This window comes from Balaenoptera borealis (assembly GCF_965194805.1).
Source record: "Balaenoptera borealis genome assembly, chromosome: 6".
NCBI classification, from domain to species: Eukaryota; Metazoa; Chordata; class Mammalia; order Artiodactyla; family Balaenopteridae; genus Balaenoptera; species Balaenoptera borealis.
This window is the reverse complement of record NC_138863.1, coordinates 35236595-35255987: the sequence shown is the minus strand read 5'-3', so window position 1 is coordinate 35255987 and position 19393 is coordinate 35236595. Positions and strand designations below refer to the sequence as shown.

General features: G+C 42.7%; 1 protein-coding gene and 1 long non-coding RNA gene across 7 annotated transcripts in view; one reads left to right on the top strand and one right to left on the bottom strand.

Annotated features, from left to right (window-relative positions):
- SPATS2L (spermatogenesis associated serine rich 2 like) overlaps nt 1-13735 on the top strand; it is a 166970-nt gene extending 153235 nt beyond the window's left edge. For all 6 annotated transcript variants that reach the window (XM_082397369.1, XM_082397373.1, XM_082397372.1 and 3 more), the window contains 4 exons: nt 3988-4097; nt 6767-6869; nt 9552-9772; nt 12832-13735. In XM_082397369.1, coding sequence (XP_082253495.1) covers nt 3988-4097; nt 6767-6869; nt 9552-9772; nt 12832-13227 — 830 coding nt within the window. In that variant the 3' untranslated portion in view covers nt 13228-13735. The remainder of the gene's footprint in view (nt 1-3987; nt 4098-6766; nt 6870-9551; nt 9773-12831) is intronic.
- LOC309631269 lies at nt 10199-12820 on the bottom strand. Its single transcript, XR_014246164.1, has 2 exons — nt 12061-12820; nt 10199-10594 (listed from the first exon to the last, which is right to left on the bottom strand). It is a non-coding gene; the product is annotated as an uncharacterized lncRNA (long non-coding RNA).
- Nucleotides 13736-19393: the final 5658 nt, after the last annotated feature.

The window sequence follows — 19393 nt, the reverse complement described above, 5'->3', positions numbered from 1 at the left end:
GCAGCCTCTCTCAGGTGACACACCTATGTCAACCATAAGTCTTCTCCATCGATAGAAAGAACCATTGAATTTCTCCCCACAAAGTGCTGAACTGTCTTTACAACCACCATTTTGAGCTTCCTTATCTATGGTCTCAATAGTATTTTCCACGTTTTCCATTTCCTGCACATGATATAAACCATATATCCCCAATTATAACATAAGCTCCTATATCCCTCATGGCACCTAACACAAAGCTGAGAAGATTGTGGGTACTTCACTGTATTTCTTAAAAGAATTACTGTAATTAATTCAGTATCTACAGGCTGTGGGATCCAATATTAGTGAACGTGAACGTAATTGCAACAAGAGGGAGGTATATTCTAGATAAATATATCTCACTTTAATAATAGTATTTGTGGGCTTCCCTGGTGGTGCAGTGGTTAAGAATCCACCTGCCAATGCAGGGGGACATGGGTTCAAGCCCTGGTCTGGGAAGATCCCACCTGCCGCGGAGCAACTAAGTCTGTGCGCCACGACTACTGAGCCTGCGCTCTAGAGCCCGGGAGCCACAACTACTGAAGCCCACACACCTAGAGCCCGTGCTCCACAACGAGAGAAGCCACCACGATGAGAAGCCCGCGCACTGCAAGGAAGAGTAGCCCCCGCTCGTCGCAACTAGAGAAGGCCCGCGCGCAGCAACGAAGACCCAGTGCAGCCAAAAATAAAATAAATAAAAATTTTTTTTTTTTATTTTAAAAAAATAATAGTATTTGTAGTTAGGGTTTTTTAGGGTACTATTCTAAACAGTTCACATAGGTTATTTCATTCTGTTCCACAATAACCCTGTGAGGGGTATATGATTATTACATTTTATAGATGAAGAAAGTAAGGATGCTGTCGTGCTATGATCTCAAACTTTGCCTGCCCAGGGAATGGGAGGCCTAGACAGGTGTGTTCTCGGAGTGTCAAATTTACTAGAGGTGGGAAGAAAACATTACTTTATACTAACAGGAACATAGATCTATTATGAAGTAAAATGCAAAATTCACAAGAATTTTTAAGGAATTAAAAGGATTTTAAAGAACCTTTGTGCTTGAAGAGGTACTTGGGCCCCAGCTCCTGGCCCCCCACCCCCCAGGATTTCAGGTATACCCTCTGCTAAGACATATTATTCGAGAAGCCCTAAAATTTTCCATGGTTCAAGTAATAAGAGCAAGCTTCTAATGTGTTCCAGAAACTTGAAGGAAATTATAAATCCTACTGAGCGAATGGATTTCAGCATACCAGATACTGTTTATAAAACTACATAAATAATACTAATCGAGTGTTGAATGCAGTGAAAATCTAAAGCCATATGGGACTGTCTCCCTCTACAAATTTCCAAAAGGATGGTGCTTTCAAAACATACTTACTATTCTATTTTAAATTATAGGATCAATGAATTTTAGGAACTGATCTGTTTTGGTTTTGCTTTCTGTTTCTGTGATTGATGTTTTTGAGGTGAAAATGTTGGCTTCCCCCCAGAGAATATTGGCTTTTGATCTCAAGTTTTAGGACTTTTTCATTATGAAAGTCTTTGAAATGTTAATGAGACTATATGTAAAACTCATCCCAACACTTGCTGATGCAAAGTATTCATTCCCATGCACATTTGCATGATTGTACACTCAGAATTTATTGGTGATCTTGCACCTGCATTTCTATTTTAGGGCCCATTTATATCTGTTTCTACAAAATCTTTTGTTTGGTATGAATGCCCAAGTTCTACTTAATCAAAAAGAACAATTACCCCTAATTGTCACCAGTCCCACAAATGATCTGTTAAGAAAAGTCAGATCTGTTTATCCATGTATCACTCAGGGTCTGTTGACCCCTTTACTAGCTGCTCATCAAAGCTGGGCCCTCAGAATTCTTATTTATCTTACTTTGAAAGAGGAAAGTACCTCATTTCATCTTCCTACTCAAGAATCATGTTCTCATTCTCCAGGTTTTAGTCCAATCCATATGTTGAATTATAATGGGAAATAAATAATCAGTCGAAGGTATGAGTCCTAGATATTCTCAAGTGGCCCCTGTAGAAAAGGAACTTCTGCCTTTCTTTGCATATTCCTTTTAAGTAATGCATTGATTCATTCTTTGCATATTCCTTTTAAGTAATGCATTGATCCATTCGTTGGAATCCTTCATTCAGCAAACATATTGAGCACCCACTGTGTACCAGGCCCTAGGTATCCTGGACACAAAGAACTAAATGTGCAGTTTTTGCCAGGACTAGAGATGCCTGCTGTAGCCAGAAGTAACAATATTTTAAGAGCAACCAGAAATCCAGCTTTTGAATGGAATCACTTAACTTTCAAGTGTGGGTGATTTATTTGTAAAAGTAATGTGTGGACCAAACAAAATATATGTACCCTGTCACTGAAAGTGATAGCTGGCTACCTTATTGTGACCTCTGGTCTGACTGGGTAACCTGGGACATCACTCAATAATACATTTTCTATGTTCAGATGAAAATTCCTTACACTCCCATCATCAGGACAAGTTTTTCACTAGCTTCTCTGTGCTCTGAAATGCTACCAGGCACAATTCAGTCTCTGCCCAGCTACCTGGAATTGTAAATGGGAGGCAGGGGGCGTCCTGGTAAATAATCAAGTATGATTAGAGTAGTTTGGCAGATGGTTAGGCTTTATGAGTTATAGGTTAGTTATTTTATTGACATCTCAACATTGGTATCAGCATAAAAAGATATTTCTCATCCTGTCTGAGGAATGGCTTATGGTTTGCAGGAAATCTTAACTCTTGATTGATTCTGAACTTCTTTTGGGGCTTTTGAAGCGACTATTTTTGACATTTATAAATTAAGAACTCTTAAAATCAGAAAGCACCTTGTTTGGGCATTGTGCTGTGAATCTGGTCTAATAAAGCAGTTGACCCTTGTTCAGCCAAGAATGGAATGTGAATTCCATGTGCATATCGTATTAGTTAGATGGACTTTTCTTTTGTTATAACTCAAAATCTTTGTCCAAAAGAAATGAAGGCAATTCATATGTGACTGGAATGAGAGAACTACAAATCTTATCTATTATAAAATCAAACTTCTTGTTTAAATCTCACCCAATGTATTTGTATTCATTGCCTTTGAGCTCCATGGTCTTTTGGGAAACACACACACACACACACACACACACACACACACACACACAAATTAACCTGTGGGCTCCTACATCTACTTGAACCTTTAGTAGTTCATCTGACAGGTGTGTGAAATGTGATGCCGAGAATTCCCTTGTGACTTCGCTGCATGTGCAGATGCTAAAGAGTGCACATGAATTCAGCTTAAGCAAGCTTTGACTCACCCTTGAAATTTTTCCATTGTAGACACTTATAACAAAAACTCTGGTCTACAACTTCTCTCTGGTTGCAAAATGGAAACATATCTGCAGAGTAGCAAAAGCAGAGGCATTTTTTAGCTCACAAAAAGCTAATAAAGGAAAACTTTTATGTCATCTTTCAATAACACAGCTAGTTGCCCTAAATGAATATGTGTTAAAGTTCAGAGGGTCTGATGTTGTTAGAATTTAATAGTACAGCACATACAGAATAATGGTTTTTGCTTAGTGGACTCAGTGTCTTTGCAATATCATTCAGATAGGATTTTAATGTTTTTTTTTCTTCTTGGAGATAGTTGCTCTGAGTAATGCACAAATCTAAAAGTCCAAACTAAGTGAGTGAGATCAGATGCCAGTGGGGAAAATGAAGAAGACTGTGGGTGTACAGTGAATCAGAAAGGACCGTGTTTGGTTTGGGGCTTGGTGGATAAAGACATAAGGAAATGAGTGGTTGGTGATGAGCACCAAGGGCCAACCCACCTCAGTGACCAACTCAGAAAACAGCCACGGCCCAACGAAGCGATCAGTCTGCGGAGAGAGAACTGATCCAAGAAATTAGGTCGTTTAATATGTTTACATCTTTGGCCTTAATGTATTATTCCTTCTTATCTGGCAGTGGAAATCCTGACTGCTCGTCAAAAGAAAGCAGAAGAACTAAAGAGACTTACTGATCTAGCCAGTCAGATGGCAGAGATGCAGCTGGCCGAACTCAGGGCAGAAATTAAGGTCAGTTCTAAAATATCACAGCCTGAACCCTGAGCCAGAGTTCTGATCCCCTTTATGTTTGTTCTGCATCCATAGAGCGCTGCTCTCTGAGGACCTAACATCAGACACCCAGCTGTCTTTCACAGGGTTGAAATCGAGAATACAGAAGGGTTAAAGAACCACCTAATCACTATATTTAAGTATACTATGTGTTGAAGGGCTATATCATTACAGAGGAGAGGGACAAGCTATTTTTTTAGCCAGTGGAACTGACCCAAATAAAATGTATTCAACCGTAAATTATAGCTGGGAAGGGGGACATTATTTTCACCATATGTAATTTATGCATATGTATATAAACACACACACATGTGAACACACACTAAGTATGAACTTAGTATAACAGTAGGGATTCTAAAGAATGTACAATATGTGGAGACTTCGTTCCTGTATCCTTTTCTAGCTTACTTGCCCTTTTATTAAGAATACCACATACAAATACGTATTTAGTGGATTTCTTCAGTTGCACGCAACAGAAGCTGACCCTGGCTAACCTCAAGAACAAGGAGAATTGGAAAGGATATGAGGGTAGCTCACCAAAGCAGAGTGTGCTCTGAAGACGCCAGGTTATAATTGGGCAGAAATGTTGGCAGCAGTAATTACCAGACACTCTTCAGGGCACCATCAGAGTGAGTGACCTCCAGATGTCATCACCCCTTGGGCCACCCCACTGGATTCAAATCCCAAACAGAGAGATTCTGATTGGCCTCCACTTGGGTCACATCCACCATCTGGCCAAGAGAGGTCTTGATTGAAAGACCCACCAATGCTGTGAATCTTGGAAACTGCATTGGGGTACAGTTACCAGAAGGAGAAATTGTTACCAAAAAGGCAAAAACAAGTATCTACAACAAAATAGGAAGTTACAGTTTATAAATTTTCCCTTTTCCTCATTTTCCCCAATACACTACACTAAACATACACACATGCACACGCACTCCAGCTTCTGACTGACTTCTAGGGAACTAGCGTACTTTGAAGTCATATTTGTTGCTAGCTTTATAAGTAGGATTGTCTGCTCATCCCAGCATAAAACTGGTTGGGTATGGTAGAAAGTGGCAAGTGACTTTGGTCCCCTCCATCCTGGTTAGGCATAAAAGAGAGCCCCGTGGGGATGAGGATTTCCCCTGAAGGTCCTGAGAAGTTCTAGAGGTCTTTCCCTTCTCACCTGCTCTCCTGGTCTTTGTTGCCTCCAGCCAGTCAATTGCAGTGGCCTCCTGACTAGTCTTTCTCCATCCACTGTCTCCCTCCAGCCTGGTCATTCACCCTGAGACCAGAGTTATTAGAGCAGGTCTGGTCTCCCCCGCTATGGTCTCCTCTTCCCTTCAAACTAAAATCCACCACTGGACTCCAGTATATATTTATTATGGCCAGTGCTAATTAGTTTCAGTAGAACAAAACCCTTCGTCTTGTGGACACAGATGCACTTCTGATGTCACAGATGTTCCCTGGTCCCAAAGGAGATTAGAGTGGAGAATGGGGCTGGTTGGCAGAACCCATCTTGATACCCAGAAAAACATCCTGGAAAGCAAAACAGACAAACACACACTTGTTTTGATAAATATGAAGTTGCCAGCTTCCTGGTCTACTGAAATCCACTCATCTTCCAAGTTTCACTTCTACCTAGCAAAATCCCACTCTTCGTAAAATGGTTGATAGCACAGGCTTTGGAGTGCAACAGTCCTGCTCTTGCAACCTTGGATAAATTACATATTCTCTTAGATTCTTAGAACCTCGATTCCCCCTTTGTAAATTACAGTTAATGATAGTACTGACTTCATAATAATGTGATCAGATGAAAATGAGATTATCTGTTAAGAATTTGGCCCATGTCTGGTAAGTGTTCAATATTTTTTTAATGTTCCAGATCAAATGCTTCCTCTTACATAACTCTTTACCCATTCCCCTCAGTAGGAAATAATTTCTTCCGCTTTCATATTCCTAAAGCACCTACTACATTCTATGTGATATTGTATTTTGTGGTATCTGTCTCTCTTGCCATGTGGTAAACTCCCTGGTAGATCACAGAGGGACTGACTCATAGTTATTTCTGTATTGCTCACTCTGTCATCTACCCATAGATCTTAATTTTAAATGAACTGAAAAATAATCTCTTTCCCACTTCCTTTAACAGCACTTGAAATTCTACCATTCAAGATAATGGTTTCTAGTTATCGATACTGAAGGCTTTTTGGACTTCCTGGTACCCTATTAAAATGGAGACGGACGTCTAGGAAGGATGACATGCTTTCTCATGAGGAGTGATACCTTAGGAGGCCATTGGCCAGATTAGGAAGACTGCCAGAAGGCAATCCCGTAACTTACAATAGGACAGAAAGTGCTAGAAGGAGGGCGTGGGGTGCTAAAAGGTTTAAGTAGATGAGTCCAGACACACATTTTGCCTGTACAGACAGGACCCACACGTGTTTCCCAGAAGAAGGTGATCGTGCTCCAGGCAGGTCAAAACCAAGCCTGCTTTAACAGAGCCTCCCAGTGCCAGAACAGAGCTGGCATGCTTCCCCACCTGGGGATGCTTTCACGTCATCAGTGGTGGCGGGAGAGCAGAGAATGGGTCAGCAGCGTGCCTCAGTCATCTCTGTAATCATGGGGCTCCTGTCTCTTCCCTACAGCACTTTGTCAGCGAGCGCAAATATGACGAAGAGCTTGGGAAAGCTGCCCGGTTCTCCTGTGACATTGAACAGCTAAAGGCCCAAATCATGCTCTGTGGAGAAAGTGAGTTTTGCATACTTGCTAAATAATTCTGTGTGCATAAGCCTGGTGCTATTTGGAGTTGATATCAGAAATGTCAGGTGTGCGGTCCCCCAGGGGGGCTGAAGTGAGGTCTAAAGAGATTTAATGATCTAAGGTCATGACACAAGTCGCTAAAAATGTCAAGATCTGAACTTCCAGTCTTCAAATGCCACTGCCCATCAGTAAATCTCCAGGATTTATTAAGCGGAACAGAACAGGTCAACTAGTTTATACCTTTTGCACACTTTTCTTAAGCACTGCCAGATCAACTGCCTCTCTGATTTCAAACAGCCTGGTTCTATAGAGACCTGTTACAGGAGTAACAGGAGTTATAGGAGTCTCCCTAACGAGTCTGAGAACAATGGGCTACTGTCGTGAAGGGCCCAGCTGTCGTGTGTGTGTGTGTGTGTGTGCGCACGCGCGCGTGTGTGTGTGTGCGTGTGTGTGTGTCACACACTGCCCAGCAGTGCCTGACTGAGCCTCTCCCTTAATTAGAGCAGTTAACATGCAACAAAATTGGCTGGTCCTTTTTCCCCTGCTCCAGCCCACCCACCAGGGGAGGTGGGAATGAGCACTAAAGTGGCTTCAAGGATGCCACAAGGAGGAAGGAACGACTGGTGAAGGACATGGAATATCTACCGCCTCGTAGTGAGCTGAAAAATTGAGATTTGGCTTCACTTTTTTTTTTTTTCAAAGTGGAAATGGCATTTTTTTCTGAGTATAAAAAATATAAGCTTGGTCTAAAAATTACAAACTATATAAAATAGAACATGACATTACTTTTGTGGCTCCATCACACTTTTTATGCACATATAATCTACTGTGTAAATTATATAGTATACTTAATTACACTACATCATTTACTATACTATACCATATACATATATAGTAAGAGAATTTGCTTTTATCATTTCACAATATATGGCTGACATTTTTCCATGTCAATATATTTAACCCGTAATTTATTTAAATATAATTGGCATAATCAGTCCCTTGATTGTGGACATTTACGTTGCTTCCAGTTTTTCACCATTAAAATAACACTGCTGTGAGCATCCTTGCTCACATATCTTTGGCAATTATCTGAATTTTTGACTGCATTTCTTTTAAATTATTTTTTTTTCTATACACTCCCTCCCTTATGAATCTACCCCACTTGCCATTCTCCATCCCCAGATTTTGCCTCATCTCTAAAAACCCAGACTATCTGATTCACAGTTGGAAATTTAACTGCCCATCCTAGTTTCCACTCCAGCCTGATAATGGGCAAGACACTGATGCCAAGTGATTCTGCCACCATCTGAGGAGGGGAGGGCGGTGCAGCGTCACCTGCTCTCCTCCAGAGCACTCCAGTGCCACCTAGTGGGAGGAACCATCCCTTACCAAATCCCAGGTGTCCACATGGGAAGCCAGCCTCCCTTGTTGGAGACAAGAGTCCTTGAAAGGCCCTTTTCTTCTCAGCTTTGTTGAGAGCACATGGAAAGCCCACAGCTACTGAACCGGAAATAGTAATGACCCCTATGAAAGTGAATCTAGTTAGCAAAGAGCCACTAAAATCCCCTCGTCATGTTTGGACAGTCCCCGACGTGCCATCACACCTTACCTGTAAAATGAAGGGACTAGAGATACATCCCTGTCCTTTCCATTTCTAATGTTCTGTGATCCCTACTCACACTCCAAACCCTCAGGAAGAATGCTAGGATTAAGTCTGATCCAACACAGGTAGCAGAGAAAATTGCTTTTAAAAACTGGTGACAATTTTTTAAGATTCAGAGGTCTTGCTGTCCAGACTGGCAGTCAAATTCTGGTGAACTATGAGAGGAAAGTCATGATTATATCCTTCAGTTGATTCCCTCCAGCCCTGATTCAGCATAATCACACAGAAACATCCCATCAAAAACCACCCCTTTCAAAACCAGCGGGAAGGGTGATAATAAAAATTGAACAGACCTGTCCGAGCCCTGCCGGGGATCTGTCTGATTAGCCTGTGTGGACTTTAGCACTGGAATTGTTGCAGATTTGCAGTGGGGCTGTAGAAAATGGAGTTGATAAAAGGCCAGATAATGTAACTCTAATGGAATATAGAAGATGCTTTGGGGCATCTTTTGGGCCGGCAGGCCTGGCCGTAAGGTCAGGGGATATATACCACCCCGGGGTGACAAAATTCCTGACACCTGGCATCACCCCATTCTGAAGCTCTCAAAATATTGTGGCTCTGACCAGCCAAGTGTCCGTGTACCTCTAGGTTTTTCTGCATCTCTGCAACACCAGCTGGTCTAGGGATATGACAAGAATGGCAAGAACAGGTTTGGTAATGGGGAACCCAAGAGGCAGAGTACCTTTGTGGACAGGGCTGAGAGGGCACTTCGGGGTTTCATTATCCCTCTTCCCTTGGTGGTTCTTGACCTAAGGCATAATATTAGAGGTGCTCAGATCTGTCTCATTTCCTACAAATGTCTCCCAACCTGAATGATTATGCTATTCAGTGATTCTCACAGAAGACATCTGGTGGTCTCCAAGCACCTAGGTGCTTTTTCAAACGATACATTTCCAAAAAAAAAAAAACCAAAAACTTAATGTTTTTATGAAGCTCCTGCCAACTTCTCCATCTTCTAATGGGTTACTGAGGCACGGCCCCTAACACCAAGTGCTTTCTTGTTGCAGTTACACATCCAAAGAACAACTATTCCTCAAGAACTCCCTGCAGCTCCCTGCTGCCACTGCTCAACGCTCACGCGACCACCTCTGGGAAACAGAGTAACTTTACCAGAAAATCATCCAATCACAACAAGCCCTCCGAGGGTAAAGCAGCAAACCCCAAAATGGCGAGCAACCTTCCCAGCACCGCTGACAGCTCTCACCAGGCTGTGCCGGCTAATAAGCAGGTAAACTGCTCCAGGGAGGCCACCTTGCCCTGCTTCCAGGAGTCCCGCAGACCCTAGTGCATTGCCTGGGCAAGAAACCACTCGCTTGCAGAGGAAGAAAACAGCCACCACTGGTCACACCCAGGCTCCGCCCGCCCCCAGCAGCACCCCGACCTCCAGAGCCTCCATCTATCTGCCTGTCCGGCCTCCCAGAGCTCCCCCGGTCCATCCGGTCCCCATTTCATAGGCGCTGTCCCCTGTGGAGGAAGTGGTCTTCACACACCTGACAGCATCAGCAAAGAGTCCACCTAAATGAGCCGGTGCTTCTCATGCCTTGAGTGCCACCCAGGTCCTCGTAACTGGCCCGCATGTGGAAGGGACTCACACAGACATGGGAACAAGATTCAGAACCTGGCCACTGACACCATTAGTGAGAAGAAATCCAGCTTGTTTTTTTGTTTTTAATTTTTATTTATTTATTTATTTATGGCTGTGTTGGGTCTTCGTTTCTGTGTGAGGGCTTTCTCCAGTTGCAGCGAGCCGGGGCCACTCTTCATCGCGGTGCGCAGGCCTCTCACTATCGCGGCCTCTCTTGTTGCGGAGCACAGGCTCCAGACGCGCAGGCTCAGTAGTTGTGGCTCACGGGCCTCGTTGCTCCGCGGCATGTGGGATCTTCCCAGACCAGGGCTCGAACCCGTGTCCCCTGCATTGGCAGGCAGACTCTCAACCACTGCGCCACCAGGGAAGCCCCAGCATGTTTTTTATGATCCTTTAACTCCCATTTATGTCTAGTTTTTCTGTAAGAGGCCAAAGTTAGTTCAAACTGCTCTTTCTTCTCTTGGGCTTTCAGTAAAGAGAATACATTTCAAAATGACATTATTAATTCTTATCTACTATGACCCTTTAAAATAGAAGTATCCAAAGGACAGTCTTCTCTCCTTCTGCTTCTCCACTATATCCTTGAGAAGTGATTTCCTCCTTATCATTAGAGAATGACCAAGAAATGGGATTTGGTGATTCAGAAGCTGGGAATGCTATAAAGACATTTTTCATGAGCTCTCAGAAAGAGAGCTTGAATAAAGAGACTTTTTTTTTTAAGCATTCCAAAATGCTGGTTTTCTAACAAGTGCCCTGTTGGATTTTGTGGTCTTGGTCTTTTAGAATTCTCATTAGTGACTCTGACAGGCATTTCTCTGGCCCCAGATGTCTTCATGAACTTTAAAATAGCACTTGGACAAGGAGTATTTCATACAGTCATAGATTCAAAATCATAATCAAATCTGTTTCACTTGTCTAAATACAGCTTCATAGCTTTTTTCTTTGCTTGTTATTAAACCCCCTGCTAAAATTAAGCCTGAATTTCTCTGTCACAATTTTTTTAAAAGCAAAGGGGGCCAGATTAAATGCTGTCCACATAGATACTTTTTCAGTTCACTGTTTCATCATTTTCAGCAAAGCATTTCAGGTGATGGCCTGTTTAACCTTAAACATATATCTGAGCCTGAGAAGGGCCCTTGTGCTGGGTCCTGTGCTTTAGCGTAAACCCTCGTGGCCCTCCCCCAGCCATGGCTGGGGCCCACGGCCCTCCCTACCAAGATGTGACTACCCAGAATCTACACTCTCCCTTCTGGAAAGTGCTCCAAATACTCGAGATCCTGGAATTCCATTCCCAGATAGCCCCAAGCCTACTCTCAGAGTCTGTTTGGACTACTTCCCTGGATGCGTCACCTTGAGGGCCGAGCTGACCACACTACCAGTTTGCACACCCCTAGGTCCAAAGGGCGATTATTTGTGGAGGTGGAGACGCCGCTTAGGTGAGCAGGCTGGAGTGTCCACATTCCTGTGGGCACGGCCCCTCACAATGTGGGATGGAGCCAGAGGTAGGAAGAGACAATATTCAGACACATGGTACGTGGGCCTCTGCCTTTGTACTCTTGCCCTGGGCCCTGAGTTACTAGGGGCACGTCTGCCCTAAACCAATACCATCCAGTCACAATGCACAAATTAAGAACTTGATATATTTGTAACTCAAAAAATTACACATTTTAGTAACAGAGGTTTGATTTTCAAAAAGTCTGTGTTCATGTAACAACCTGCTTATGAATCTTGTCTGGAGGGAATATGTGAAGTGGGACTGGCTCCACCACTTTCTAACTGTAGACCTTGGGCAAGTCCCTTAAACTCCTTATCTTCATTGATAAAATGAAGCGCATCATAGAAGCTCTCTTAAAAGGTGGTGGCAATGACAGATGAGGTGGCACAAGGTCAAGTGCCTCGTTTGGTGCCTGGCACACTTAAGCACTACATACCTGTTGGCTGTTATTGACCTCAAGGAGTTCAGAAATCTTTCCCTTGTATGAAAACACACAGGCTAACCCACTGCTTCCTTTTTACTTATCCATTTATGTTCTTTGTTGCTGATTTGTTGAGAGTTGCCAGTTTTGCAGTCTGATGCTTCAAAATTCATTAGCTGAGAACTGCAAAAAGTTTAGAAAAAGAACTAATTATCTCTTTGAAAATACACATCACCTCTACATCTCACCAAGATCTACCAGAGACACCCCATCCCTGTATTTACCCAAGATAAGATTTCTGAACTATGGTATTTATTTTGAAATAGAAAAGCTGCTTCAGAGACAAAAAATGACAAACAGAATTTTATGTTTTTCTTCATATAAGTCATGAGAATTCATATACATAGTCTATAGAGAATGTCCCAGAAATGTTTATGGTAGAGAATCATCGTTTCTCTGCCTCTGTGTTACATTTCATTCTGTTTTATTTCAGGCATACTTTATGGGGTTTATTTGGCCTGGTTCTGGAATTGTCTCTCTTACACTTCTGTAACCTCTCTTTCAACATCAGTGATTTTATTTTCTTGGAGTTCCATTTACAAGACAGTCCACTGGTCTTTTAAGCTCGAGGATTCTAGCAGCTTGACCTCATTTGCATGTTGTCACATTCTTCTGGGGTGTAAAAAAGCTTACCTGTGACCTCGAGATTTGGTTTCCCTGATGTCTGCTGATGTCATCTGAGGTTTGTTGGCATCTAATACTTACCTCTTTTTTTTTTTTTGGTAGAATGGGTCTTCTAGCCAAAGACGAAGATTTAATCCGCAGTATCACAACAACAGGCTAAATGGGTCTGCGAAGCCCCAGGGCAGTGGTAACGAAGCCGATCCGATGGGGAAGGGCAACAACCGCCATGAACACAGAAGACAGCCACACAACGGCTTCCGTCCCAAAAACAAAGGCGGCGCCAAAAACCAAGAGGCCTCTTTGGGAACCAAGACCCCCGAGGCCGCAGCCCATCCGGAAAAGCCCCGACGAAGGCAGCACGCTGCAGACAACTCGGAGGCCAGGCCTTTCCGGGGAAACGTCTCCAGGGTTTCACAGTGCAATCTCTGCCCCACGAGAATAGAAGTTTCCACAGATGCCGCGGTTCTCTCCGTCCCAGCTGTGACGTTGGTGGCCTGAGCTAGGAGAGAAAAAAAAAAAAAAGCTGTTTTCATTCAGTTTCGGTTCCCTGCCCGAGGTGCTGACCCAATTCGCTGCCAAAAGAGAGTCAATCCGAATATACAAACCCTGTATGGCTGTGTCATCCTCTCTTAATCATTTTTACTAATTCTAGTAATCAGCTCTAGCTTGCTTCATTAACTTTCATGGCTTTGCTTGATCTGTTGGCGCTTTTTCTCATCCAGACATTGCAGCATTTTAGCCAGGCGGTATTTACTCATTTGTTAGGAAAATCAAGATGTGGCTCAAGATCAGAGGCTCAGTAGCAACCTATGTTGTAGCAGTGATGTTAGTCCATTGATCGTCTTTAGAGAGTTAATGTTGAAAACAAAGTTCTTATTGATCAGACAAACATGATCTGCTGAAGACACATGCGCTTTTCTAGAGTTTAACATCTGGTGTTTTTCTGAAAAAAATATATATACATATATTGCTTTATTTGAAACAAATTAAAATATGCTGCATTTGACACCTGGCTTGTTTTTCTTCTTTTTAATTTATGCCCACTTTATCATCCAGTGTACTAGGTAGTACTTTCAAGAAAACTTTAGAGACTAGAAGTTGTGGCACAGAGCTCTGTACAATACTGTTTCTCTCGGGATGGGTAACCTTTTGGAAAAAACAATGGCCCTGCCAGTACGTTACACACATATAGATGGATGTGCACCCTGATCATCTTAGACACAACATGGTAGTTTGGAAACCTTCGTTGCAAGTAATATAAACCTTAGCCTCGTTTAAACAATAAAGCAAATGTATTGGTTTAGTGGCTGAAAAGCCCAGTATCAAAGTATGCCTTGGGTCCAAATGCATCAGGACTCTAGCTCCTTTCTCCTGGTTATCTCAGCTCTCCCTTCCTCCTTAGGCTGACACTGTGTTCAGAATGGTGGCAAATAGCTGCCTCCTAAGAGTCATGTCCATCCCCACACTGTCCGGAAGAAAAGAGAAGCTCTCCAGGTAGTGTCCACGCGGAGCAAGGGTCTTTCTCAAAAGTCCCAGCGGGGGCTTCCCTGGTGGCGCAGTGGTTGAGAATCTGCCTGCCAATGCAGGGGACACGGGTTCGAGCCCTGGTCTGGGAGGATCCCGCATGCCGCGGAGCAACTGGGCCCGTGAGCCACAACTACTGAGCCTGCGCGTCTGGAGCCTGTGCTCTGTAACGAGAGAGGCCGCGACAGTGAAAGGCCCGCGCACCGCGATGAAGAGTGGCCCCCGCTCCCCACAACTAGAGAAATCCCTCGCACAGAAACGAAGACCCAACACAGCCATAATTAATTAATTAATTAATTAATTATTAATTAATTAATTAAAAAGTCCCAGCAAGGGTCTTGCATATCATTGGCCCAGACTGCTGGTAGGCTTGTCCCTCAACCAATCAGCAAATGACATGTGCTAATTAGCATAGACTAATCAGAGCCCACCCCCAAGCTGGCTTGTGGCCAGCTGCCCAGAAGCAAAGGGGCTGTGTGGAGCCGGGCTCCTGTTACCTGAGGAAGGGAGAAGGGATACCGGGGGCCCACACCCCGAGTAGCCCCAAGTCCCCTGTCTTGGAGGGCAAGGCAGCTCAGTTTGGCCACTGCTTCCATCGAAATTCCATGTATCCTACAGATTTGTTGGCCTCTTTCAAGTTCAAATGCTTATTTTCAACTCAAAGTTAACATTTCTTCTGGCAGCTCAGGTTCAGTGGTTCTCTGCCACAGAGCAGCCCCGAGCACCTGAGCCTGCCCACCACGCAAGCGTCCGTTTCTTCTTTTGCCAAGTGCAGGGAGGATGTTTGCTGTCTCTGGAGAGAACCTTCTGAGGTCTCTGGGTGTACCCAGAGATTTAATAGGAATTCTATTTTATTTTTGAATTTATTATTTTTTTATACAGCATGTTCTTATTAGTTATCTATTTTATACATATTAGTGTATATCTGTCAATCCCAATCTCCCAATTCATCACACCACCACCCCCCGGCCACTTTCCCCCCTTGGTGTCCATATCTTTGTTCTCTACTTCTGTGTCTCTATTTCTGCCCTGCAAACCGGTTCGTCTGTACCATTTTTCTAGGTTTAATAGGAATTTTAAATGTTAAGTCACATTCCAGGAAGGAAGGAAGGTTTGTTCGTTCAAATAAGAAAGATAAATGTTCAGGACTGCAATCTCCGTTTATTCCATCTGAGGCCCTGGATTTATATTTTATAAGACAGGAGGACTTTGCACAAATTTTGTGTACCAAGATTTGGCTCACCACGGAAAAATGTCAGTTTAAATGTAACAGCTTTAAAGATGAGTCAAATGATTCTTGCAACAGGAAAATGACGGGTTTGCCAGGTCAGGAGCACACCTGCCTTTGTCAGGGTGGACCCTCCACCCTCAACCTTGATGCACCCATCATGCTGTTCTTGGGGTTAAGAAAGCTCAGCCACATTCCTAAGCACGTAGCAAACACTCCGGGTCAGTGAAAAGAAACAAAAAAGAACGCTAAGAAATATTCAGACCTGTTTACATTTTTTTCCTAGATTTTTGCCTTTCTTGTAGACCCTGGGCGTGTAAGCATTCACAATGTGCATCTTTGAAAAGGTAATTTCAATGTTTTAGTGCCAGCGTCAGTCCATTGAAATACTATATTACATATCTTCATCTGTTCTGGTGGAATCATTGATGTGATCCTAGAAACCTGGGTTGAATTCTGCCATTCTTTTAAGATATTTTAAACTTCTTCAAAAAAAAAAATCCACAGGCTATGGGCACTCTAATCTGTCTACTTAATGCACAGTAGCCAGAAGAATAGATTCTTTTCTCTTAAACACTTCTCTAGTAGAGGTTAAACCATTTTGAGACCTGTGAAGATTGAATAACTTCAAAACTCACCTACATTGTACCACCAAGACTCCATCCGTTAAAGGCAAACCTCCCTGTTGGGTTCCCAATTACATTCCAAATTTACATTTCGTTTGAGAATCTCTACATACTCCAGCTCTGTGCCGTTGAGCCTATTCTAGGGGTGCTGAGTACAGCAAAGATCAGAAGGTTAAACACAAGTTGGTGCAAAATTCACCCACAGTAAAGGCCATACAAGAGTTTGTGGGGAAGAAATAAGAAACCCATACTATATCCAATTTAGAGCTCAGTTCAATTCTGCTGGCATCAGAAAACGAGATTTTAATTTAACATTATCAGGGAAGCAACACCAAATGAGGTTAGTGGGGAAAGTTAGCAGAGGAAAGCTAACTCTGCTTTGCAGAATAGCTGCAGATTTTTAGACATGCAGATTAGACATGCAGATTTTTACTGAAGTCAGAGATTTGGGAATTCTGACTCTGAAAGCCTCCATCTCGATTTAACCATGAGAAGAGGGAATCCAAGGCCTGGACAGTTCTTTTCCTAGGGCAAGGCGGGGGTGGGGTGAGGTGAGGGGCAGGGAGAAGGGAGAACAACGGAGACAGCTAGGGAGATGCCTGAATTCAACAGTACCTCTGACTAAGCTTCCTCCTTCCCTCCATCCCTCCCTTTTGATGCTGTATCCTACGCTCTGTTTAGAGTGCCCTCTTGTGTCTGGAGATGGTAACATTTTCATTTCTCAGCAGACATTCTCGTGGCAGCATCCATAAAATATGTAATGGCACCTTTTTTTTAACTACACTTGCTTCAGAGCCTACACCTAAAATTCAGGCACAGGTGGGCTAGGATTCCAGATTGCCCCCAGGTGCCAAAAAAATGAAGCAAAGGAGAAAGAAACAGTCACTCCCAAATTTCCTAAACAAACCATAAAATAGCAAAAGATAATAATAATAAATAATAATTATTCAACAGATTAATACATTGCTCTCACATTTTCCTGAAAGTACTAAGCCATCTTAACTGATCTAATTTGGTGAGAAAAAATATGAAGAGTGGCTAGGTCCCAGGATTTCCCTTGTTAGCTGAAGAATTTGAGGCACAATTTTAATACTATTCATTGCAAACTGTTAAAAGGACTTTTTTTTCATCCTATTCCCAACAAACCTTTATAACTCCTAAAGGAGTTTTCTGTCTGTTCTTTGTTTCCAAGAACCAAGTCCCCAAGCCTTGGAGGCAGATCAGCCCAAACCAGAGTTTAATCTCATTACAGCAGCCCCTCAGGCAAAGGAACTCCCATCTGTATCCAGTCATGCTATCTGAGAAACACACAAGTTTCTCACAAATTGTTTTTGGTGATGGATTTTCAGAAGCCCCCTTGTTTGTGAACTCTACAGCTCAGAAGAGTTTTCAGTGCTACCACTAAGTTCAAGTTTCACAGGAGAGATTACTGCACACAGTTTTTAGAGAATACATAAATTCAATGGCAAATTTATTTGCTTGAGAGAGTATGTAGATTCTGGCAAAAAAATATATATATATATATACATTTCAGAACCATGACTGCAACCAGGACCAAAGACTCTGTACAGAAAGTAAGTGTAAAAAAGCACTTCCTGGAGCGGTCCCACCCCCTGCGCCCAGAATGGAGCCCGCATTTCCGCAGAGTTGGAATTCCTGGCTCGGGGTCTCTTCACTGAACTGCCCTGGAGCCTGAGGGGAGGGCAGCCTCACTGAAGCTGCCAGCTCTGTAGGGGCCTCAGCAGCCAAAGCCACGACAGCCCTGGGGACCGCAGGCCAGGCAGACAGCAGAAGCAAGAACTACAATCCTGCAGCCTGTGGAACAAAAACCACATTCACAGAAAGATAGACAAGATGAAAAGGCAGAGGGCTATGCACCAGATGAAGGAACAAGATAAAACCCCAGAAAAACAACTAAATGAAGTGGAGATAGGAAACCTTCCAGAAAAATAATTCAGAATAATGATAGTGAAGATGATCCAGGACCTCGGAAAAAGAATGGAGGAAAAGATCAAGAAGATGCAAGAAATGTTTAACAAAGACCTAGAAGAATTAGAGAACAAACTAACAGAGATGAACAATACAATAACTGAAATGAAAAATACACTAGAAGAAATCAATAGCAGAATAACTGAGGCAGAAGAACGGATAAGTGACCTGGAAGACAGAATGGTGGAATTCACTGCTGCGGAACAGAATAAAGAAAAAAGAAAGAAAAGAAATGAAGACAGCCTAAGAGACCTCTGGGACAACATTAAACACAACAACATTCACATTATAGGGGTCCCAGAAGGAGAAGAGAGAGAGAAAGGAACCAAGAAAATATTTGAAGAGATTATAGTCCAAAACTTCCCTAACATGGGAAAGGAAGTAGCCACCCAAGTCAAGGAAGTGCAGAGAGTCCCATACAGGATAAACCCAAGGAGAAACACGCTGAGACACATAGAATTCAAATTGACAAAAATTAAAGACAAAGAAAAATTATTGAAAGCATCCAGGGAAAACCGACAAATAACATACAAGGGAACTCCCATAAGGTTAACAGCTGATTTCTCAGCAGAAACTCTACAAGCCAGAAGGGAGTGGCATGATATACTGAAAGTGATGAAAGGGAAGAACCTACAACCAAGATTACTCTATCCAGCAAGGATCTCATTCAGATTCATTGGAGAAATCAAAAGCTTTACAAACAAGCAAAAGCTAAGAGAATTCAGCACCACCAAACGAGCTCTACAACAAATGCTAAAGGAACTTCTCTAAGTGGGAAACACAAGAGAAGAAAAGGACCTACAAAAACAAACCCAAAACAATTAAGAAACTGGTCATAGGAACATACATATCGATAATTACCTTAAACGTGAATGGATTAAATGCTCCAACCAAAAGACACAGGCTTGCTGAATGGATACAAAAACAAGACCCATATATATGCTGTCTACAAGAGAACCACTTCAGACCTAGGGACACATACAGACTGAAAGTGAGGGGATGGAGAAAGATATTCCATGCAAATGGAAATCAAAAGAAAGCTGGAGTAGCAATACTCATATCAGACAAAATAGACTTTAAAATAAAGAATGTTAAAGAGACAAGGAGGGCACTACATAATGATCAAGGAATCAATCCAAGAAGAAGATGTAACAATTATAAATATGCACCCAACACAGGAGCACCTCAAAACATAAGGTAACTGCTAACACCTATAAAAGAGGAAATCGACAGTAACACAATAATAGTGGGGGACCTTAACACCTCACTTACACCAATGGACAGATCATCCAGACAG